General features: G+C 41.1%; 1 protein-coding gene across 2 annotated transcripts in view; it reads left to right on the plus strand.

The window, feature by feature from the left end:
- Nucleotides 1-1,620: 1,620 nt before the first annotated feature.
- Nucleotides 1,621-26,085, plus strand: part of cckbrb (cholecystokinin B receptor b) — a 35,316-nt gene continuing 10,851 nt past the window's right edge. Inside the window, exons 1-2 of one of the 2 annotated variants that reach the window (XM_060928737.1) lie at nt 1,621-1,947; nt 23,955-24,203. In XM_060928737.1, the coding sequence (XP_060784720.1) occupies nt 1,788-1,947; nt 23,955-24,203 (409 nt within the window). In that variant the 5' untranslated portion in view covers nt 1,621-1,787. The remainder of the gene's footprint in view (nt 1,948-23,954; nt 24,204-26,085) is intronic. The other variant, XM_060928738.1, reaches the window with a different exon arrangement.

Below are 26,085 nucleotides of genomic sequence, written 5' to 3' on the forward strand. Positions count from 1 at the left end.
GCCGTCTCCCCTCCGTGATGGACATTTACACCTCCTGCTGCCTCAGCAGAGCTAAGAACATTACCAAGGACAGCTCCCACCCTGGCTTTGATCTGTTTGACCTGTTGCCCTCAGGGAGGCGCTACAGGTGCATCAAGACAAAAACAAATAGATTCAAAAACAGCTTCTTTCCAAAAGCCATAACCACCCTGAACTCGAATATGCACTGACTTTATAGTCTAACCCCCCCCAGCCCCTGGACTCTCCTTGTGCAATACTTATAACGTGCAATACCTGGACTCTCCCTGTGCAATACTTATAATGTGCAATACCCGGACTCTCCCTGTGCAATACTTATAATGTGCAATACACGGACTCTCCCTGTGCAATACTTATAATGTGCAATACCCGGACTTTCTCTGTGCAATACTTAAAATGTGCAATACCTGGACTCTCTCTGTGCAATACTTATAATGCGCAATACCCAGACTCTCTCTGTGCAATACTTATAATACTTATAATGTGCAATACCTGGACTCTCTCTGTGCAATACTATTAATGTGCAATACCCCACTCCATAATGTGGAATACAACACTGTACATAGCACCCCCTTTTCCCCCATTATATTCTTTGTTCTGTGTTTATATTGCATATTTTTATGCTGTTTGCACTGTGATTGGAGTTGCTGTTAATCTCATTGTACATGTGTATAGTGACAATAAAGACATTCTATTCTATTCTATTCTCGCTATCCATGCTGTAAAATGAACTCTATTATACTGAGAAATGCGCAAATAAATGTTGACAAAAAATTGCTACTATGTTTGTTGTTGTTGTTAACGAGCAAGTCGCCAAAGGTCCGTAACCGGCATCCGTATCGTAGGATACCAGACTGCTTGCGAGCCAATCAGAGCGCACGATTTGATGGACCGCGAAAAAATAATGTTATTCATTTCACCCGTCAGTGGGGCTTTTTTTAATAACTCATCTCATTCTCATCTCATTATCTCTAGCCGCTTTATCCTTCTACAGGGTCGTAGGCAAGCTGGAGCCTATCCCAGCTGACTACGGGCGAAAGGCGGGGTACACCCTGGACAAGTCGCCAGGTCATCACAGGGCTGACACATAGACACAGACAACCATTCACACTCACATTCACACCTACGGTCAATTTAGAGTCACCAGTTAACCTAACCTGCATGTCTTTGGACTGTGGGGGAAACCGGAGCACCCGGAGGAAACCCACGCGGACACGGGGAGAACATGCAAACTCCGCACAGAAAGGCCCTCGCCGGCCCCGGGGCTCGAACCCAGGACCTTCTTGCTGTGAGGCGACAGCGCTAACCACTACACCACCGTGCCGCCCTTTTTTTTTTTTTTTTTTTTTTTTTTTTTTTTTTAATAACTGATCAGTGTTATCTGTTTCCTCACCATCAGTTGTTTCCCTCAAGATGCTTCTGAAGTTGTTCTACTTTCCTGTACCTCACGCAATTCGCTCTTTATCCAATCACGTTGCGGAATGCAAATAAGGATATCAATTTTGTACCGTTATACTCAGCATAGTCAGTAAGTCTCGATCACTCTTCTCTCCTCTTTAAACCTGCAGCGCGCAAGCTGATGCCACACTGCGGCTGATTCGAACCACATCCATACCGGCTGTGCACTACAGAAGATCCTTCAGCAACACAGGGAACTCGGGAATCAGCAGAAGTAGGGGAAAAAAAGGCAGCTGAATAAAAAAAAAGTGGTTTGGTTTTTAGTAATTTGCATTATCCATGAGGCTAATTAATTAAAAAAAAAAGTTAACATGGATTTAGAGAACCCGCAGGAGAACCTGAAGGCGCTGTTGGAGTGTTTAAGTTTTATAAACAGCACATTCCTGAACAGGAGTCTGGACCTGATTGACAGTAACAGCACCTGTGAAGAAGAGCACTTTAACCCCAAAGACCGACCTGCACGACCTAAAGGTAAGCACAGAAATGTAAACAGTACAATGCATATAATCCACATTTCCTAACATTTTTTTAAAATAATAAGGTAAAGAAAATGTTTTCTATTGCCTTGAGATATACACAGGATGTTCATGGGAGTTTCTCTTCTAAGCACAGGCAAAGCATTTTAAAATCATTCACAGGCTTTTTGAAGGTCCTGTCCTGGTGTACTGTTATTGTGGTGAACTTCTCAAATGACAGATGATCAGAGGTTGGCTGGATATGAGACTTAAAGCTACAGATTTCTTCATTCCTGGAAGAATTTTAGTCAAGAAAAAAGAAAAAAAAACCTTCATTGGAGTGGGAACTTGTATACCTGAATTAGAAATGGACCTCTTTGTTCTGACATCATGAGTCTCAGGAAATATATCAATGGTGATATGCTTTTGTAAGACCTACTGTATATTGCAAGTATAGCCAATCCTAGGGTTAAATTTTAGTCAAAATAATTGTGGCTAAAAAAATATATGCTACAGTAGCTATATTATCTAGGGTTATTTATATCAAGTATCAAATATGTTTCTGTGTGTTCAGTATCAGGACTTTTCGTTCAATTATATTGTATAGGATGCTTAACTTTGCTCTTATCATATAACATAGTTAAATATTCCCCTCCTCTCTTACTGTCTTCAGAATATTTTGTGATAAAGGTAGTGAAGAGGCTAATCAGTAATGGTTCAATTATCCACATAGGTTCACACACAACCACTCAGACAGACACACACTGGATGTCCACTTATCAATCAGCAGAAGCAGCAATTGATCTGTGTTGGGTTTTCCAAAAGCCTCTTAACGCTAAGAGTGTCTTAACAGAGAGAGAGAGAGAGAGAGAGAGCATTCACTGTGCTGCTCACTCTACCATTTAATGAGGATCTTTGTACTGCGATGCTTTGGGGAAATTCAGACCAGATCCTTGTGTCATGATACACACCTACCAACATCCATCCATCCATTATCTGTAGCCGCTTATCCTTTTCTACAGGGTCGCAGGCAAGCTGGAGCCTATCTCAGCTGACTGTGGGCGAGAGGTGGGGTACACCCTGGACAAGTCGCCAGGTCATTGCAGGGCTGACACATAGACACAAACAACCATTCACACTCACATTCACATCTACGGTCAATTTAGAGTCACCAGTTAACCTAACCTGCATGTCTTTGGACTGTGGGGGAAACCGGAGCACCCGGAGGAAACCCATGCGGACACAGGGAGAACATGCAAACTCCACACAGAAAGGCCCTCGCTGGCCGCTGGGCTCGAACCCAGAACCTTCTTGCTGTGAGGTGACAGTGCTAACCACTACACCACAAAATACTTAGTTTTGGCAGAATTAGTAGAAAACCACCTGTTGCTTTAGTTTTGTGCAGATTCAAGTTTGTATTTTCCAAAATCTCTCTCTCTCTCTCCCACACACACACACACACACACCACCGTGCCACCCCCACTCACCAACAACTCCCACTAATCCTGACATCCACTGATTCTACATAGAAAATACTGAGATTTCCATTTTTGGATTATGATGATGGTGATAGTAGGGAGGAAGATACTTCCATCAGCGTGATGAAAGCCAGCAGGCAAGTGCAGTCATTTTCTGCAAAATAAATAAATTACTTAATAAACCCAGAAGTGGAAATCTTTAAGTTGCTGCACTCATTTCCGGACAGCATGATTCTTCTGTCACAAAAGTGAACAGCTTAAGATGTAAAAAAATAAAAATAAAAAAACATTCTCTGAAAAGACATTAATTTAAAAAGTAGTGGTGCTCTATGATGATCTGGCATCCCGGTGCATTTCCAGATGACACACAGTGTTCCTGGGACCAGCTCCAGATGCACTCTGACCCTGACCAGGATTAAGCAGCAACTAATGATGAATTCATTAATTAATGTGAAACTGTATGATATTTACATCTATCAGTATACTGTAGCAACTTTAATTTACTGTAGCAGTTTTTACTCTTAACCTTACAAACACACATGTATATTTCTTTCTGACAACCAACTAATGGGAAAGTGTCTGAGTTTCTTCATAGCCACATTTGTTTACACGTATGTTTCCTTGTTTTAAATATTGTAATAATTTGTCAAATCAATGCAGAATGAATTACAGGAAAATAAGAATGTATACACTAAAAAATAGATAATCGAGCATTTGGAACTGGTGTTTAGACATGGGCCACTGTGATAAATAACAGATCAGATGAAGAGTTGTTCTGGAACTTATTAAAGGCTAGCTAGGAGGATGAGGTTCACAGACACACACACACACACAACTATTAGATTTTATTCCATGTTGATAAGACTGAATTTTTAAAGAATTGGTTAAATTGCAAAATCAGAAACTATAGAGAGTTAAGTCAGAATCAGAATGTCAATCACAACAAAAAGGTGAGATAAATCACTACCATGTATATATGTATATAGTCTTCCATAGGTTTGTTCTAAACAGGTCCATGGCGTAGTTGTATGGGTAGCCTGGCAGAAGTGCGTATGACTTAATTTGCTGAAAATGTCTGAATACTCTTACTAGCAGGAGGGGCTTCTGGATGTTTGGTCGATCTGATATACAACCCCAAATCAGAAAAAATTGGGAAAGTAAGGAAAATACAAATTAAAAAAAGAAAGCAATGATTTCTAAATTTACTTTAACTTGCATTTTATTGCAGACAGTATGAACCCGAGATATTTCATGTTTTATCTGGTCAACTTCAATTCATTCGTTACTATACATCCATTCCTTCAATTCAGGCCTGCAACACATTCCAAAAAACAAAGTTGGGCTGGGGGCAATTTAGGACTAGTAATGAGGTAAAACACTTAAATAATGATGTGATTTGAAACAGATGATGTCAACAGGTGATTATAATCAAGATTTGGCACAAAATCAGTATCCAGGAAAGGCCTAGTCTTTGAAGAGCAAAGATGGGCTGAGGATCTCCAGATTGTCAACAAATGTGTAATAATCAAGAAATAATTGAAATGGTTAACAACAGTGTTCGTCAAAGAAAGATATGAAAGGATTTGGATATTTCACCCTCTATGGTCAAAATATTATTAAACGATTCAAGGAATCTGGAGGAATTTCAGTGCCTAAAGGGCAAGGGCACAAGCCTAAGCTAAACACCTGTGATCTTGGATCCCTCAGATGGCACTGCATCAAGAACCATCATTCATTTATAGCTGATAAAACCACATTTAGGCCATAAGGTGAACCCCGTTTTCGTTTCATCTCGCTCCGACATCTCCGAACTATGAAATATTTATTTTAAAACTAAGAATGAGTACTAGAAAGTGTGGCGAAAAAAGTTCTCACCTTATAATCCTGTCAATTCCTCGCATCGAGCGATCGCGTGGCGAACTATTTTCCTCTAAAAATGACGTGTCGGGACATCACGTGACCGGTCTGGACCAATCGCGTTGCCGATTTTTGACCACAGATCAGCTGACAGCTTGCGTAATTACAGTCACATTAGTAGAAAAAGTCTCAAACACCCTCCAAAGTGGGTGAAATGTCTTCTAAGTCCTAAATAGTGCTTTAAATACATCACTAAGACAATATTGCATATATGTGGTATATTGAAGTGTTTATTATTATTAGAATAAAAATAATTTTTATTATCACCATTATTATAGTACAAAATATGGTGTAATGGTCTATGACTAGGACCATTCATGTATTCATTCTCTTAGGTTATTAACTATAAAGTACTGATCAACCATAAAACAATTTGCTTGAAAAAAAGACCTACAATGTTACACAGGCAGTAATGGAATAGAGTATTGACTCGCCATTGTGGGCTATACACACCATGGATTAGCCATAAAATGGCATATATAATATATAGGCAATGAGTGTGATTTCAGATCAAGATTTAAGAAATTGTGCAGGAAGGAGAAGAGTCCATAGGAATAATAATACACAATAATAATAATAATAATAATACAACCTATATATAATATTGCAGTTCTATTGCTCAGTTCAGAGGCACAATGGCAGGGATTCAAGTATTCACTACCTATGCAGCGGCACAGTAGAGGTAGGTAAACGCACTAGGCAGCACTATGCACCTGCAGCAGCAGCAACAATGAAGATGCAAGACTGAGTCATCATACAACAGAACTATGTGGCAAATTGCAAACTTTAATAGAAAATGTAAACAACAAAACAGTGATATATACACATTACAAATGCAAATTTATATATACACAAAAAATAATAATAAATTATATATATATATATATATATATATATAAATAAAAGTCCTGTGGCACGGTGCAAAAAGGCAGGGGTCAGCATCCAGGCAATGACCTAGGTGTCAGTGACAGAGAAGGGGAGGGGGGGGGGGGGGGAGAGACACACACACACACACAGTGCTGTGACTAATTGTCTTCACATTGAACAGTAGCAAGTAACATTCTATGGTCATGTATGAGAAGTTAGTACATGGCTTACTTGTCCTTCTCTTGTCTAGCAGGCTCATTCAGAAATCTGGTGTACTGCTGGTAGCAGCTCTTGTGGTACTGCACCTCCAGAGCCACACAGTCTTTGTCCTTAATGTGTACCAGAATACTGTGGTCATCTTTAGTGTCAGCAGCAGTCTGCAACTTGCCTTGCCAGACAGAAAGACATGCTTATTACTACATAGGAATTTAAGTTTGCCAGTAGCATATTCACATAAAGGCACACGTTACATGCATACAAACATTGAAACATAACATCCATGCATGCAAACACACTTGCAGAGGGAGATAGCACTGTAGATAGTCATCAGTCACTACGTTTACATGCACGTCCAAATCGAGCTGCTGTTGGTAATCGAGCAAAGGGTCCCAGCAGGGGTGCCAGAGAAATCCAATCCTACATGCACAAGTGAAATCGGGCTATTGTGCAAGGTGCATTATGCACCCGAGCCACACGTGGCGCTACACGCCCCATCGTGTTGGTACACTTCCGGTTGTCGTCATGAAGAAGAGCTTATAGTGTTGCCAGATACTGCTGACGTTTTCCAGCCCAAAACATGTTCAAATCCGCTAAAATGCACTTAAAACCCCCAATCTGGCAACACTAGCAGTTCCGTGGGGGGCCAGCTTCGGGGGGGCAGCTACGGGGGGGCCAGCTTCGGGGGGGGGGGGGGCCAGCTTCGGGGGGGGGGGGCAGCTTCGGGGGGGGGCCAGCTTCGGGGGGGGGGCAGCTTCGGGGGGGGGCAGCTTCGGGGGGTCTTGCGGCGTCTTGAGTTTCATCTCCCCCTTCTTTCTCGCGCACCATACGCTTTCCCGCTCGTTCAATAGCAAGTTTGTCCGTAAACCTGCGGTAACATGCAGGGTGGAAGGCAGCATCCTCGGGTATCTTGTCAAACTCTAAATCTAAAGTGTTTGTAGTTTTCGGCTAGTCTCCTGTTCTCACCGCTCAACTGCAGCCACTGTCGGATACTGTCCCGGTATGTATTCCACCGTTTGAAGGTAAATTCCTGGGTCACTCCATGCTTCACAGAAGCTATATGCATATAGCACTGCTTACGTGCAAGAAGTTTTCTCCTTTTTGCCGTTATTTCCAAACTTTCCTCTCCTCCACTGCTGCTAGACGAGGCTGTGGCGGCTGCCATGTTGGTCTCTTGTTTACGAAATGGGGCTACGTCAGCAACCGTGGAACCTGTTCTGTAGCGAAATCTTATTCCGCGGTGCCAAAATATCATTCCGCGCCGATGACATTAGTTCGCTTTTTCAAGCCTTCGTGCGAAAAATTGACAGCATTACAAGGTGAGAACTTTTTGATGACATCATTTCATAATACGTCCATTTTTAAGAATTGGATATTATGTAGTTCGGAGACGTCGGAGCGGAATCTTGTTTCTGAAAGACTTTTCGGGGTTCACCTTACGGCCTAATTGGCTCAGGATTACTTTGGCAAATTTTTGTCAAGCTACAATACAGAGTTACATCCACAAATACCAGTTAAAACTTTACTCTGCAAAAAGGAAGCCTTATGTTAAATGTGTCCAGAAACACCGTCAACTTCTCTGGGCTCAGAGTCATCTGGGATGGACCATCACACAGTGGAAACATGTATAAACTTTGTATGGTGGTCAGATGGATCAGTATTCCAGGTCTTTTTTGGAGGAAATGGACACCATGTGCTCCAGACCAAAGACAAAAAAGACCATCCAGACTTTTACCAGCAACAAGTCCAAAAGCTAGGGTCTGTCACGGTATGGGGTTGTGTCAGTGCCCTTGGCAAAAGTAACATACACTTCTGTGATGCCAGCATTAATGCAGAAAAGCACATTGAGATTTTGGAGCAACATATTCTGCCTTCAAAACGACATCTTTTCTAGGAATATTTCAACAAGACAAAGCCAAACCACATTCTGCACGTATTACAGTATTCTCTCTTCCCAACAGAGAATGTGTGGCACATTTTGAAATGTGCCACACATTTTAAGTGTTGTGAGAAGGAATGGCAGCATTGTAAAGTGGTAAATGCTTTACCGTCCTTTTAAATGCTTTACAGCTTTTTTAATGTGTTTGTTTTGAAAACAATAAAAATTCATGAGGTAAAGCATCAAATACTGTACTGTTCTATTGTTCTGAGTGCAATACAGGTCAAAGATTATTTACAAATCATTGTTTTCAGTTTTAATTTCAATTTTAACACGCTGTCCTGACTTTTTCTGATTTCGGATTGTACAAATGTATACAAAATGTTAAAAAACAAAATTGATTGGGCAAAAAGTATTCACAATAAATCAAGTTCCAGATATACCTGCCAAAAAAAAAGGTCCTGTACAAGTTACACCATGGTGTCATTATGAAAGGCATTGTTTAGCATCCAGTAGCAATCACTGTGAAGGTGAAGGAGTTCCCTAAAGTTCTCAAGGTTTATTAAACATTAGTGAAATGGAAAAAGCTACAGAGCCATAGTAAATACTTTATACATCCCCATCAGTACAACTGGTTTGGTAATATACAGGTGGAAAGGTCATAGAACTACAGCTAATTGTGTGCCTTGTTAGATTTCACAATGTACACAAAGACTGATGATAAGAAAAGTACGAGTGAAGCCAGCAGTCACTCAACAACAGTTACACAGAGAACAATACGCTATGAACTGCATCACAATCATCTTACATCCCACATAAAAGTTCTACATCCCATGTAAAAGTCTTATCCTAAAAAAAGAAGCATGGAAATGTGCATTTAAAAGCATTTAGACAAATGAGTCTGGATATAGGAGCAACATTATATGGCGCTGCTTCTCTGCAAACCGTGCTGCGGCATTACATGTCATTGAAAGAAACGTGACTAGAGTAATGTACCAGGATATATTAGAGGAGAATTTAATCTTATCACCCAAGTAACTGAATCTGCAAAGAAGATGGATGTTTCAACAAGATGACAACCCCAAATATATACCCCAAATAACTTAGTGGTCGAGCCAATCTCCTGACTTGAATCCTATTGAAAATTTATGAAGGATTTTAAAATGGTGAGTGCATTAGACGGACTCTTATAACCTTAGAGAATTAAAGATGATTTGCCAAGAAAAATGGGCCAAAATTAAATACAGTGCTGCAAAAACTTAATTACTTCTTACCATAGATGTCTCAGAGCTGTAATTACCAACAACAGCATTGCAACAATTTACTAATGTTGGAAATTTGTGGTGCCTGGATACTTTCTTGTTTGCTATTTAAACTCATCTTTATTTATGCTTTTTTCATAGTTCTAAGTACAAATTCACTAGACATTAGGTGTGCGAATTTGAATTGGATGTGCAAGTGCATTAAAACCAAAACCACAAACAAACGTGCCTAAATGCTTTTAGATTTTTATTTGAACAGATGAAGATAGCGAATGCATCATAATGGTAAATCAGACGTGGTTTTAAAAATAAGGCAATCTACATTGCTGTAGTGTTTCAAACCTGGGCTTTGCTATGGTCAACTGCACAGCTATTTTGGAGAATTAAGGCTGGAATTGGGGGAAGAACATTCAGAGAAAACAAACGGGAGCAGTTAAGCTTGATGATCAAATGACTTAGATATAACACAGTAATGGAGAAATATGTTTCAGATCACTGGTAATTAAATACACACAAAATCCTCTGTGTGTACTTTCAAAAAGCGGGTAAACCCTTGAAACCAGTTTCTACATTTTACCTTATTACTGAAAGTCAAATGATGACATTGCTCACATGTTCAAAGAGAACACAAATGTACTAGAGACATCATCATAAAAGCTAGTCAGGGATTTTCTGATTACTTGTAAGGCTGATTAGTCAGTAAGACCAGTACAGGTCATGCTGTCTTCATTAGCTTGCATATATGAGCCCACCATGAACTACCAGTACATTGAAATTGAAATTAAAAGCGAAAACAATGATTTGTAAATAATCTTTGACTTGTATTACACTCAAAACAATACAACAGCACCTTATTTGATGTTTTATCTCATGAATTTTATTGTTTTATCAAAATAAACACATTTCAATTTTCATTCTCACAACACATTTAAAAAAACGTTGGGAAGTTCAAGCATTTACGTACCACTTTATAATGTTGCCATTCCTTCTCACAAGACTTAAAAGATGTTTAGGGACTGAAGACACCAAATGAGGAAGCATTTCATATGTTATTTTGTTCCATTCTTCCTGTAAACAGGTCTTAAGGTATGAAACAGTACAGAGTTGTAGTAGTCATAATTTTTGTTTGGGGCGGCACGGTGGTGTAGTGGTTAGCGCTGTCGCCTCACAGCAAGAAGGTCCGGGTTTGAGCCCTGTGGCCGACGAGGGCCTTTCTGTGCGGAGTTTGCATGTTCTCCCCGTGTCCGCATGGGTTTCCTCCAGGTGCTCTGGTTTCCCCCACAGTCCAAAGACATGCAGGTTAGGTTAACTGGTGACTCTAAATTGACCGTAGGTGTGAGTGTGAATGGTTGTTTGTCTCTGTGTCAGCCCTGTGATGACCTGGCAACTTGTCCAGGGTGTACCCCGCCTTTTGCCCGTAGTCAGCTGGGATAGGCTCCAGCTTGCCTGCGACCCTGTGGAACAGGATAAAGTGGCTAGAGATAATGAGATGAGATGAGAATTTTTGTTTCAAAATTCACCACACATTCTCTATTGGGGAAAGAAGGGACAGATTCCCTCTCCTTCCACAGCCATGCCTTTACAGAATATGGTTTTGCATTGTCTTATTGAAATATCCCTGGAAAAGATGTCATCTTGAAGGCAGAATATGTTGATCCAAAATCTCAGTGTACTTTTCTGCATTAATGCTGCCATCACAAAAATGTAATATACCTTTGCCAAGTTCAGTGACACAACCCCATACTATGACAGACCCTGGCTTTTGGACTTGTTCCTGGTAAAAGTCTGGATGGTCCTTTTTGTTTTTGGTCAAGGGCACACGGCATTAATTTCTGCCAAAAAAGACCTGGAATACTGATTTTTCTGACCACAATACATGTTTCCACTGTCTGATGATGCATCCCAGATGTCTCTGAGCCCAGAGAAGTTGACAGTCCTTCTGGACACAGTTAATATAAAGCTATCTTTTTGCACAGTAAAGTTTTAACTGGCATTTGTGGATGTACCTCTGTACTGCAGTACTTGGCAAAAGTTTGCCAAAGTAATCCTGAGGCCATGTGTTTATATCAGCTATAGATGAATGACAGAGCCTGATGTAGTGCCGTCTGAGGGATCGGCGATCACAGTGTTCAGCTTAGGCTTGCGCCCTTGCCTTTTACACACCTAAATTTCTCCAGATTCCTTGAAGCATTTAATGATTATTTACTGTAGAGGGTGAAATATCCAAATTTCTTCATGTCTTTCTTTGAGGAACATTATATTCAAACACTTCAATAAGTCTTTCACGCATTTGTTGACAAACTGGAGAGCCTTCGTCTCTGCTCCTCAAAGACTAGGTCTTTCCTGGATACTGATTTTGTACCAAATCATGATTACTGTACAATCACCTGCTGACATCATCTGTTTCAAATCACATGATTATTTAATTGTTTTACCTCATTACTAGCCCTAAATTGCCCATGTCACAAAATTTTTTTGGAATGTGTTGCAGGCCTGAATTGAAGGAATGGATGTATAGTAACAAATGAAATGAAGTTGACCAACAAAACAGAAATTATCTTACGTAGGTTCATACTGTCTGCAATGAAATACAAGTCAAAGTGAATTTAGACATCACTGCTTTCTGTTTTTATTTGCATTTTCCATACTGTCCCAAATTTTCTGTTTTGGAATTGTAGCTAGGTATGACATTTTTATAGAAATTTTTTCATGCTGCAGCACTAAAATTTAGCTTTATTGGAAATAAGGGGCCCAAACATGTTCCAGCATGACCGTGCCACTGTGCACAAAGTGATTTCTATGAACACATGGTTTGACAAGTTTGGTGTGGAAGAACATGAGTGGCCTGCACATATCTCTGACCTCAACCCCACACAGCACCTTTGGGATGAACCCGACTGTACCCTGGGCCTTCTCACCTGACATCAGTGCCTGACCTCATTAATGCACTTGTGGCTGAAAAGCCGGAAATCTACACTTCAATTACACCTTGATTGCTTTGTTTTAAATCGATTATGGTGGTGTACAAAGGCAAAAGTATGAAAACTGTGTTACACACACACACAAACACACACACATACATACAGTGCTCAGCGTAAATGAGTACACCCCCTTTGAAAAGTAACATTTTAAACAATATCTCAATGAACACAAACAATTTCCAAAATGTTGACAAGACAAAGTTTAATATAACATCTGTTTAACTTATAACGTGAAAGTAAGGTTAATGATATAACTTAGATTACACATTTTTTCAGTTTTACTCAAATTAGGGTGGTGCAAAAATGAGTACACCCCACAACAAAAACTACTACATCTAGTACTTTGTATGGCCTCCATGATTTTTAATGACAGAACCAAGTCTTCTAGGCATGGAATGAACAAGTTGGCGACTGTGGCAGCGGGGGCGTGGTCAAGCGTCGGTCTGTGGAAACTCAGTTCTGGCCTGCCGTACTTCTGTGCTCCACCCACCCGCTCAAAGTTCTACAGCGACATTTTGCAACATCAATCTTTTTCCATTCTTCAACAATGACCTCTTTTAGTGACTGGATGCTGGATGGAGAGTGATGCTCAACTTGTCTCTTCAGAATTCCTCACAGGTGTTCGATTGGGTTCAGATCAGGAGACATACTTGGCCACTGAATCACTTTCACCCTGTTCTTCTTCAGAAATCCAACAGTGGCCTTAGATGTGTGTTTAGTCATGTTGGAAAAGTGCACAACGACCAAGGGCACGGAGTGATGGTAGCATCTTCTCTTTCAGTATAGAGCAATACATCTGGGAATTCATGATGCCATCAATGACATGCAGCTCCCCGACACCAGCAGCACTCATGCAGCCCCACATAAGGACACTGCCACCACCATGTTTCACTGTAGGCACCAGGCATTTTTCTTTGTATTCCTCACCTTTACAACGCCATACAGTTTTGAAGCCATCAGTTCCAAAAACATTTATCTTGGTGTCATCACTCCAGAGTATAGAGTCCCAGTAGTCTTCATCTTTGTCAGCATGGGCCCTGGCAAACTCTAGGTGGGCTTTTTTGTGCCTGGGCTTTAGGAGAGGCTTCTTTCGTGGACGGCATCCATGCATGCCATTCCTCTGCAGTGTACGCCGTATTGTGTCACGGGAAATAGTCACCCCAGTTTGGCTTTCTACTTCTTTAGATAACTGCACTCCTTTCGAGGTGTTAACTTCCATGGACGACCTGGACGTCTCTGTGAGATGGTTGCAGTTCCATCTTTCTTAAATTTTTGTACCACTTTTGCTACAGTATTCTGACTGATAAGTAAAGCTTTGCTGATCTTCTTGTAGCCTTCACCTTTGTGGTGAAAAGAAATTATTTTCTTTGGGGAATTCTGAAGAGACAAGTTGAACATCACTCTCCATCCAGCATCCAGTCACTAAAAGAGGTCATTGTTGAAGAATGGAAAAATATTGATGTTGCAAAATGTCGCCAACTTGTTCATTCCATGCCTAGAAGACTTGGTGCTGTCATTAAAAATCATGGAGGCCATACAAAGTACTAGATGTAGTAGTTTTTGTTGTGGGGTGTACTCATTTTTGCACCACCCTAATTTGAGTAAAACTGAAAAAATGTGTAATCTAAGTTATATTATTAACCTTACTTTCACATTATAAGTTAAACAGATGTTATATTAAACTTTGTCAACATTTTGGAAATTGTTTGTGTTCATTGAGATACTGTTTAAAATGTTACTTTTCAAAGGGGGTGTACTCACTTACGCTGAGCATTGTGTGTGTGTGTGTGTATATATATATATATATATATATATATATATATATATAGGGTGGCACGGTGGTGTAGTGGTTAGCGCTGTTGCCTCACAGCAAGAAGGTCCGGGTTCGAGCCCCATGGCCAGCGAGGGCCTTTCTGTGCGGAGTTTGCATGTTCTCCCCGTGTCCGCGTGGGTTTCCTCCGGGTGCTCCGGTTTCCCCCACAGTCCAAAGACATGCAGGTTAGGTTAACTGATGACTCTAAATTGACCGTAGGTGTGAATGTGAGTGTGAATGGTTGTCTGTGTCTATGGCCAAGTTTACATTAGACCGTATCTGTCTCGTTTTCTTCGCGGATGCACTGTCCGTTTACATTAAACCGCCTGGAAACGCCGGGAAACGGGAATCCGCCAGCGTCCACGTATTCAATCTAGATCGTGTCAGCTCCGGTGCTGTGTAAACATTGAGATACGCAGATACGCTGTGCTGAGCTCTAGCTGGCGTCGTCATTGGACAACGTCACTGTGACATCCACCTTCCTGATTCGCTGGCGTTGGTCATGTGACGCGACTGCTGAAAAACGGCGCGGACTTCCGCCTTGTATCACCTTTCATTAAAGAGTATAAAAGTATGAAAATACTGCAAATACTGATGCAAATACTGCCCATTGTGTAGTTATGATTGTCTTTAGGCTTGCCATCCTTCCACTTGCAAGTGGTAAGTGATATGCGCTGGGATCACACACACAGCGGCTCAGTCCCGAAAACACTGCTTGTGCACTTCACTCGCGTGCTCTGTGAGCTGCCGCAGGGCCGGAGTGCGCACCCTCCAGAGGGCACTCGCTGTTCAGGGCGGAGTGATTTGGAGCGCAGGATGCCTGCGGAGCCGAGCGTATCCGTGTATTGGTGTTGCTGTGTGCACGCAAATCGTGTATTGGTGTTGCTGTGTGCACACTAATCGTTTTAAAAACGTTAATCTGATGATCCGCTGATACGGTCTAATGTAAACATGGGCTATGTGTGAGCCCTGTGATGACCTGGCGACTTGTCCAGGGTGTACCCCGCCTTTCGCCCGTAGTCAGCTGAGATAGGCTCCAGCTTGCCTGCGACCCTGTAGAACAGGATAAAGTGGCTAGAGATAATGAGATGAGATGAGATAAGATGAGATACATGTATATATCAACATGACAGGCCTTAGAAGGTCTGAGAACTTCCAGCTGAAGATTGTTGAAAATCCTGACATGAATTTGGGACAGTTGGATTGTTGGACAGATGACACAGCTAGTGGGAAGTTCTGCTGTGCGGAGAATAAGAGCTGATGGGGAGAGGGAGCCCCATAAAGAGATCATGATCAAATTATTTAATTGTCTTCTGATGAAGTTTCACGTTCAATGCAGCAAGAGTGTGGCAAAGTTCATTACAAGTTCACTAGAGAAAATAAATGAATTAGGAAAGTGTATCCTAGTGCAAAATAAGAGCAAATTAATGACAGTTGCAGATTTGTCCAGCAGAAGAGCCATTAACTTAGTAGTGAGAAGAAAACCATCAAACATCACTGAGAAAAAATGATGAGTGCCATGCAGAATATGACACCTAACCCACTACACAGGCTCATAAATATAACATTACAGAAATTCAGGAGGGGCGACATGGTGGTTAGCATTGTCGCCTCACAGCAAGAAGCTCCTGGGTTCAAGCCCAGCAGCTGACGAGGGCCTTTCTGTGTGGAGTTTGTGTGTTCTCCCTGTGGTTTCCTCCGGGTGCTCCAGTTTCCCCTACAGTCCAAAGACATGCAGGTTAGGCTAATTGGTGGCTCTAAATTGACCGTGAGTGTGAATGGTTGTTTGTCTCTATGTGTCAGCCTTGCGATGATCTGGTGACTTGTCCAGGGCGTACCCCGCCTCTCGCCCATAGTCAGCTGGGATAGGCTCCAGCTTGCCTGTACAGATAAGCGGTTACAGATAATGGAGGGATGGAGAAATTCAGGAGCATGAGTTGACAATAAGTGAACTTGAAATAGAAGTGAACATGCAGCTGAGATCATAATGGTCATTACAATAACAATCCCAAATCAATCATGATGAGATTATCCATGTAGGATCTGATCACTATATTTGATAAACCAATTTCATAATCATAGATACATCTAATTTGTGTTTTATTGCTCTCTATTCACTAATGTTAATTTCTTGAAGGTTTTCCTTTTCAAGATCAGATACCGCACCCTCATTTTGCTTTATCATATGACTGTACATATTGTTATTTCATGAATATGTTTTAATGAAATTACGAAATATAGGACAAGTATATTAAGCATAGTTTTGTGGATAACTACTAAAGACAAAATGTGTCTGGTGATTGCTATAATGGTTAAATATACTTTTGAGGTCCCCCCCCCCCCCCCCCCCCCAGCACAGTGTTTTTTCCCCAAATAATGACGAGTGGTGTATGACCCCAGCTTTTTCAAAACAAGGGACTGTAAGCACATTTGTTTTTGTGACTCATTAATGTTTTTGAGTCACAATCGGTATAAATGCTTTCAAGATAATTGTATTTGTTATTCCAGTTCACCATGAATGCTTTATTACTTGTCTAAACAGAACCTGACTGAATTGAATAGCGATAAATGTATTTTTGCTTCATTCTTTCACAGACATACTTGATTACATCCTGCCATCTAAATTTTGCATGGAAGTTACATATGGCCTTGTAATAATCATATTATGTAGCAGTGTGTTAAATGACTTTGGAGCTTATATTTGAACTAAAACACAGAGGATTTCATATTTCAGCATCTGTCAACATATGTTTACTGTCATTAGTGTGCTTGCCAAAGGCAAGCACACTATTGTTCTTCTTAAGTTTACTTATTCTACCTTATTCCGACACGTTTTTTTGGATCCACTACTCCTCCTAGGGCATTCGAGATAGAGACACCATTCCAACTCTGAGACGTCTGGCCCGAAGTGGTGCAGTGTGCTTGTATACAGCTTTTGGATCAACATGCCTGTTCTCTTGTTCTTGTAGTTTTTCTTTTGGGGTTTTTTTCCCATAGAGAATGAATAGGGCTCATGAATCAAATCGTCCTACTCGGACACACTCCATCGCAGATGCACCAAACCTCATGTGATACTTCAGGCCAACTCCCCCGACACATACATGCAATCGGTTTAGACCCGCACTCATATTTTTCCTTTCTTTTTGTTCATCCCTTTTTCCTCCATAGGCTTGCATTGATTTTTGGCCCCATTGAAAATGAATGGTGTTTCAGGAGAAAAACTTTCACTCTCCATCAATTTTTTTTGACCAAACTTCAAGAAACTTCACTTGATGCCTCAGGCCAAGTCCCCGCACAGATCCATCCCCTCATCTGAGACCTGCACTCATCTTTTCCTTGGTTTTCACACATCTCTTTTTACCTCCATAGGCTTCCATTGATTTTTGGCCCCATTCAAATGAATGGAGTTTTGCTCAGTAACACTTCACCACACATCCACCAAACTTCATATGGCACCTCAGGCCAAATCACCCATCACACACATGATATCGGTTCTGACCTGCACTCGTCTTTGTCTTGCCTTTCATCCGTCCATTTTTTCTCCATTTTGCTGCTAAGCAGTGGAAGCTTGACTGAGTCATTCCTCCCTTCCCCCATAGGTGATGATGTATTTGGCAAGGATCTGCTCATTTGAGGCTTTGACAGCAAATCAACTTCAACTCAATGGCCACTTTATTAGGAATACTTACATGCACACATGATAGCAATTAGCATATAAGCATTCACGTGTTACCATGCTAGCTGTTAGCATGTTACCCATTATAATATCATGCCTGCTGTTAGCTCGCAAGTTGTTAGCATGTTCACCATTAGCATGTTATCATGAGAGCTGTTAACGTGTTAGGATTAGCATGGTAGCATGCAGAGTTCGCATGTTTGCTGTTAGCGAGTTCGCCTGAGCATGTTAGCATGCTAACTGTTAGCATGTTAGCTGTTAGCATGTCACCCTCAGCGTGTTAGCATGCTAAAAGTTAACATACTAGCCATTAGCATGTTAGCTGTTAGCATGATAGCTGTCAGCATATTAACCTTAGTGTTAGAATTTTAACAAATAGCATGTTAATCATTAGCATGTTAGAATGCTAGCTGTTAGCATGTTATCTATTAGCATGTTATCTATTAGCATGTTAGCATTAACATGTTAACATGCTAGCTTTTAGCATGTTAGTATGCTGTTAGCATGTTAGTATGCTAACTGTTAGCATGCTAGTTGTTAGCATGTTGGCATTAGCATGTTGGCATGCTAGCTTTTAGCATGCTAGCATGATAGCTGTTCTGCTACAGCTCAGCAAGCACACTTTGCATTTTCTCTGCGGAAATGCAATCTAGTTTTAATTGGTATTGGTGAACCACACAAACAAAGGCATTTGTGGACTCCTATAGGCTCCTTGTTAATCAATGCTTTGTGACTTACAACCCCAAATCAGAAAAAATGGGACTGTATGTGAAATACAAGTTTTAAAAAAAAGTCAATTTACTTTGATGTGTATTTCACTGCAGACAGTATGAACCCAAGATATTTCATGGTTTGTCTGGTCAGCTTCATTCCAGTTGTTGATATACATCCATTCCTGCATTTCAGGTCTGCAACACATTCCAAAAAAAGTTGGGACGGGACAATTTAGGGCGAGTAATGAGGTAAAACAATTAAATAATGATGTGCTTTGAAACAGGTGATGTCAACAGGTGATTGTAATCATGATTTGGTACAAAGTCAGTATCAAGGAAAGGCCTAGTCTTTGAGGAGCGAAGATTGGCCGGGGATCTCCAGTTTGTCAACAAATTTCGGTGCGTAAAGGGCAAGGGCGCAAACCTAAGCTGAACACCCGTGATCTCCGATCCTTCAGACAGGACTGCATCAAAAACTGTTATTTATCTATCGCTGATATAACCACATGGGCCTGAGATTATTTTGGCAAACCTTTGGCCAAAAACAAAATGGAGTTACATCCACAAATGGCAGTTAAAACTTTTGGGAATTTGTGGAAGTCAGGCATTGTGTGAGTAAGCATATGAATTCTCCCATGTGTCAACGAAAACACTTTCATTCAAAATAGAATATTCATGTACTTTCCTGTTTTACAAACTCAAGAAAGAAAGCAAATATACTGCAAATGTGTTATCAGCTCAGTTCAGTTACCTCAGGATTTACCACAACGTAACAAGTACCATAATTATTCTTGCCACTGATGTCAATCATTTACATGAAAGTTCCCTTCACGAACATTATTTCCTGAGTTAGTTAGCCATAATGAGTCATGCACTTTAGTATTAATAAACCATAAATAATACTAATAAATTCAATTACAGCATGATTTTAAATGTTAATAAATTGCTGAACACTGGTCTCCAGGGTATAAATAATGAAACTTTGTCTTTGTGGATTTATTTATTTATTTATTTACCCCTGGGGGTGGGGGGATTGTAATATATAAAGTTTTTGTATTTTGTCATTTACTCTTTACAAATTGTATTAAAGGTCTGTTTTGGCTTGTTGTTTTGCGTTGATGAGGTCACAGAGTAGAAACTAAAAAAAAAAACTATAAATGACAGAGGAGAGAAAGCAGATGGTAAGTGTTTGAGTGTTTATAAATTAGAAATTATTGTCCATATTACTGGTATTAACTGAGGTTTAATAGAGGTTTTCTGTATTGGGTTTACTAAACAAATAATCCTTAGTGATCCCAAGATTGCAAAGCTAATGCCGCTTTTCCACTACAAACGCGGCTGAGTCGGGCTGAGCCGTGCCGTGCTGAGTCGAGCTGAGCAGGGCTGTTGGAGTTGCATTTCGACTACAACCGCGCTGAACCGTGCTGGCTGGAAGTGGGTGGACACATTGGGTGGAGTTAGCGAAAGTGGGTGGACGTCAGGTGATGTCGTTAAGCAGCGCAAACAGTGACATCAGTGATCTTTTAAGCGGTAGTCTCACGACCCGAATAGTAAACAATAAACATGGACATGGAGTCGTTAGTGTTGCTGGTCTTGGTTCTGTGGCTTGTTGTCACCGACAACGCGGACAGATACTGGCAAGAGCGTATAGATGAGGCGAGGCGCATAAGGCTTCAGAAATTCTCGTAATTCGTAATTCTTCTTCTTCCGGGTTTGCGGTGTTTACAGATCCCAGCGTGCTCGCGGGGCGTGTGTGGGCATGTGAGGACACTCCTCCTCACCAATCAGTGCACAGGGGAGTGTCTGCTCACGCCCCCAGCCTCACTCGGCTCGCTTTGGCTCGCTTCAGCCCCACTCCAAAACGGTGCGAGTTTTAGGGGCTAAGCAGGGCTGAAGCGAGCTGAGTCGTGCTGGTTTTTGGTAGTCGAAACGCGAGCCGTGTCGGGCTGAAGTGAGCTGAAGCGAGCTGAAGTGAGCTGAAAAAGGGTAGTGGAAAAGGGCCATAATATATTCAGGGAGCCTCCCGAATAAAATACTTGAACAACACTTCTCACTGGCTTTGATTGAAATTACACTATATTTCATTAAAAGGGAGTATATATTATCTATCTCTTTCTATCTCTTCCATCTGCGACTTTCATAACTTGTTTGAAATTCCCACATGCATCTATCAGGACTGAAAACCTTCCCACATAAATAGGGCTCGATGCTGAAAGTTATGGACAGAAATCTGAATCTGAGTAGGAAGAGATACATTTCAATTATATGTTTTCATATAATTTCAGGCAGTTTTCCAGCCTTCAGCCTCCACTACTAATTCCGCAACAAAACATTAAATGTACATCCATAACTAATTATGTAGAATGAATTTTGTCAATTAGTTATATCAATAACATAATCAGTTATTTAATTATGGTTACTTAGTGATCCACAATGGGAAAAATGGCAAATGGAAAGTTTCTGGAACAGTACTTTATTTTGCATGTAATGTAGCCTACACACTTTAATAACTTTATTTCTCTCATCTTTCTTTTATACCAGGGCAATAGTATCTGATAATATGCTACAGACTGCTTCATAATATCAAAGGCTTCTCTTGTGTCTCTGACAGAAGACAAACAGCAAAGCACATTTCAACGTGTATCACAGCTGAGTTCAATTTTAAAATACATCCTCAGGAACAAAAACATTATATGTTATGAGTGAATTCGAGAAATGCATTAAAATGCTGTCTTTTTACCCGAGGTCCTTGCATATGATACAAATACATACCAGTTTCTCAAAAGGTGCAGCCAAGGGGAGGTGAAACCAGGCAATAGTCACAGACTCAGGGTTCATTTTAAAGCCAATGCATCCATGTATTCCAGTTTAGGGTGTCCTGGATTGATTGCAATAACTCAGTGAGTGATTCTCAGGACACAGTTACACATATCCTCATTCAAACAGATTAACACACCATTTTGCTGTTACACACTGATCAGCCATAGTATTATGACTACTGACAGGTGAAATGAATAACATTGATTATGTTGTTACAATGGCATCTGTGTCAAAGGGTGGGATATATGAGGCAGCAAGAGAACAGTTAGTTCTCGAAGTTGATGTGCTAGAAGCAGGAAAAATGGGCAAGTGTAAGGATCTGGGCGACTTTGACAAGGTCCAAATTGTGATGGCCAGATGACTGGGTCTGAGCATCTCCAAAATGGTACATCTTGTGGGATGTGGTCCAAGGAAGGACAACTAGTGAACCGGCGACAGGGTCATGGGTAGCCAAGGCTCATTGTTTTGCATGGGGCACAAAGGCTAGTCCAATCCTACAGAAGAGCTACTGCAGCACAAAGTGCTGAAAAAGTTAATACTGGCTAAAACAGAAACAAGCCAGGTAGGCACTATTCTTTACTTGTTTTAATTTCATACTTACATATAGGCCAGGTTCTTTGAGTGAATTTGACAAGGGCCAAATTGTGATGCTTAGATGACTGGGTCTGAGCATCTCTAAAATGGCACATCTGGTGGGGTACGAAGGCTAGCCTGTGTGGTCCAATCCCACAGAAGAGCTACTGTATCACAAACTGCTGAAAAACTTAATGCTGACACCTTTCTATTTGAGCCAGCATCAACTTTTTCAGCAGTTTGTGCGACAGTAGTTCTTCTGTAGGATTGGACCATATGGGCTAGCCTTGGCCACCCATGACTCTGTCGCCGGTTCACTGGTTGTCCTTCCTTGGACCACTTTTGATAGGTACTAACCACTACATACCAGGAACACCCCACAAGATGTGCCATTTTGGAGATGCTCAGACCCAGTCATCTGGCCATCACAATTTGGCCCTTGTCAAAGTTGCTCAGATCCTTAAGCTTGCCCATTTTTCCTGTTTCCAACACGTCAATTTCAAGAACTGACTGTTTTCTTGCTGCCTAATATATCCCACCTCTTAACAGGTGCCATTGTAACAACATAATCAATGTAATTCACGTCACCTGTCAGTGGTCATAATGCTATGGCTGATGTCTATCAGAAATATTGATATAAACAAGATTGTTACCCACTAACCCACAATTTCTCCAAAAAGCATAAGAAACTGAAAGTAGCTGTACTAGGCACACATTTTCCAAACAAATTACGAGTTACACAAAAGCTTTAATAATCTCATCTCATTATCTGTAGCCGCTTATCCTGTTCTACAGGGTCACAGGCAAGCTGGAGCCTATCCCAGCTGACTATGGGCGAAAGGTGGGGTACACCCTGGACAAGTCGCCAGGTTATTGCAGGGCTGACACATAGACACAAACAATCATTCACACTCACATTCACACCTACGGCAATTTAGAGCCACCAATTAGCCTAACCTGCATGTCTTTGGACTGTGGGGGAAACCAGAGCACCCGGAGGAAACCCACACAGACATGGGGAGAACATGCAAACTCCGCACAGAAAGGCCCTCGCCAGCCACGGGGCTCGAACCCGGACCTTCTTGCTGTGAGGCGACAGCGCTAACCACTACACCACCGTGCCACCCCTCTTTTTATATTTGTATATGTAAATACTTAATTTAATTTATCTCAAAGTTTTTTTCTCTATTTTCTATTCTTTGTTTATCCTGTAATGATGCTGCTAGAATTTCCCTGAGGGAACCCTCCCAAAGGGATCAATAAAGTTCTATCTAATCTAATGTAATCTAATCTAATGATATAAAAATAAATACTAATGAAAATATAATACTTAAACCATAGCATGGCCTTTGACACTTCTCCACTGAAGTATTTTATTTCCATTACAGGATCACATTTTTCTCTTGTATTAGGTGATGTTCTTTGTCAAAATCACTGGGCTGTCAAACAAAAAGTTGATTTATTTGTAATTATTGAGCAAAGGCTTTCAATGACACAAGGATATCATGACTCAATTTTAAATTGTATAAGTGTTACTATGCTATATGGCACAAGGAAATGGTTCGATAGTGTTTCTGATAGCATCAGGCTATTTCTCAACAGAACACTATGTCTAGGAGCTGAGAGCTTCTGGCTTTAACCTGCATTTATTGATTTGGAAATGATCTGCAGGAAGTCGAAAGTCTTGTATGCAGGATTATCATAATGGGAAAACAACATAAAGCAACTTTGGGCATTTGTTGGTATACAAAGGAACATTTTTTGTTACTTTAATTTTTTGTTACCCAACCAATTCCCCCACTTATTATTGCCATCTCATCTATTTCAGAAATGGGTTCAGTGCGGATACTGCTCTATTCTGTGATATTCCTGCTCAGCGTATTTGGCAACCTGCTCATCATTGTGGTTTTGGTAGTGAATAAACGAATGCGGACGGTCACCAACTCCTTCCTCCTCTCTCTGGCTGTCAGTGACCTGATGATGGCTGTGTTTTGCATGCCCTTCACGTTCATCCCAAATCTGCTGGAAGACTTCATCTTTGGAGCTGCCATGTGCAAGATTGTGGCCTATCTCATGGGTAGTCATTCAACATATTCTCGCCAATAATTCACTGATTCAAACACAACTAAATTTATTGTGATTAATAAGCAGTGAGAAGACGGTCCATCTAATCACAGTTACAGTTGCAATCTGTAACACTGAGATATTTGGCAGTGAAAAAGCAACCATGAAAAAAATACTTGTCCATATTGGTTATGTGGGTGTGTGCATATCAGCACATCTGATAGATTTATTTAAAATGAATGCCACATGTTCCTATTACAACACTGCATAGCAACAATGAAAAAGAAGATATAAGTATCATCCCATTACTACATTCCTGGAGGGTCTTTCATAATAATAATAATAATAATAATAATAATAGGGCGGCACGGTGGTATAGTGGTTAGTGCTGTCACCTCACAGCAAGAAGGTCCGGGTTCGAGCCCCGTGGCCGGCGAGGGCCTTTCTGTGCGGAGTTTGCATGTTCTCCCCATGTCCGCGTGGGTTTCCTTCGGGTTCTCTGGTTTCCCCCACAGTCCAAAGACATGCAGGTTAGGTTAACTGGTGACTCTAAATTGACCGTAGGTGTGAATGGTTGTCTGTGTCTATGTGTCAGCCCTGTGATGACCTGGAGACTTGTCCAGGGTGTACCCCGCCTTTCGCCCATAGTCAGCTGGGATAGGCTCCAGCTTGCCTGCGACCCTGTAGAATATAGATGACATATCAAATGTTTAAACTGAGAAAATGTATCATTTAAAGAGACAAATTAGGTGATTTTAAATTTCATGACAACAACACATCTCAAAAAAGTTGGGACAAGGCCATGTTTACCACTGTGAGACATCCCCTTTTCTCTTTACAACAGTCTGTAAACGTCTGGGGACTGAGGAAGCAAGTTGCTCAAGTTTAGGGATAGGAATGTTAACCCATTCTTGTCTAATGTAGGATTCTAGTTGCTCAACTGTCTTAGGTCTTTTTTGTCGTATCTTCCGTTTTATGATGTGCCAAATGTTTTCTATGGGTGAAAGATCTGGACTGCAGGCTGGCCAGTTCAGTACTCGGACCCTTCTTCTATGCAGCCATGATGCTGTAATTGATGCAGTATGTGGTTTGGCATTGTCATGTTGGAAAATGCAAGGTCTTCCCTGAAAGAGACGTCGTCTGGATGGGAGCATATGTTGCTCTAGAACCTGGATATACCTTTCAGCATTGATGTTGTCTTTCCAGATGTGTAAGCTGCCCATGCCACACGCACTAATGCAACCCCATATCATCAGAGATGCAGGCTTCTGAACTGAGCGCTGATAACAACTTGGGTCGTCCTTCTCCTCTTTAGTCCGAATGACACGGCGTCCCTGATTTCCATAAAGAACTTCAAATTTTGATTCGTCTGACCACAGAACAGTTTTCCACTTTGCCACAGTCCATTTTAAATGAGCCTTGGCCCAGAGAAGACGTCTGCGCTTCTGGATCATGTTTAGATACGGCTTCTTCTTTGAACTATAGAGTTTTAGCTGGCAACGGCAGATGGCATGGTGAATTGTGTTCACAGATAATGTTCTCTGGAAATATTCCTGAGCCCATTTTGTGATTTCCAATACAGAAGCATGCCTGTATGTGATGCAGTGCCGTCTAAGGGCCCGAAGATCACAGGCACCCAGTATGGTTTTCCGGCCTTGACCCTTACGCACAGAGATTCTTCCAGAGTCTCTGAATCTTTTGATGATATTATGCACTGTAGATGATATGTTCAAACTCTTTGCAATTTCACACTGTCAAACTCCTTTCTGATATTGCTCCACTATTTGTCGGTGCAGAATTAGGGGGATTGGTGATCCTCTTCCCATCTTTACTTCTGAGAGCCGCTACCACTCCAAGATGCTCTTTTTATACCCAGTCATGTTAATGACCTATTG

The sequence above is a fragment of the Neoarius graeffei genome, chromosome 9 (assembly GCF_027579695.1).
Source record: "Neoarius graeffei isolate fNeoGra1 chromosome 9, fNeoGra1.pri, whole genome shotgun sequence".
NCBI classification, from domain to species: domain Eukaryota; kingdom Metazoa; phylum Chordata; class Actinopteri; order Siluriformes; family Ariidae; genus Neoarius; species Neoarius graeffei.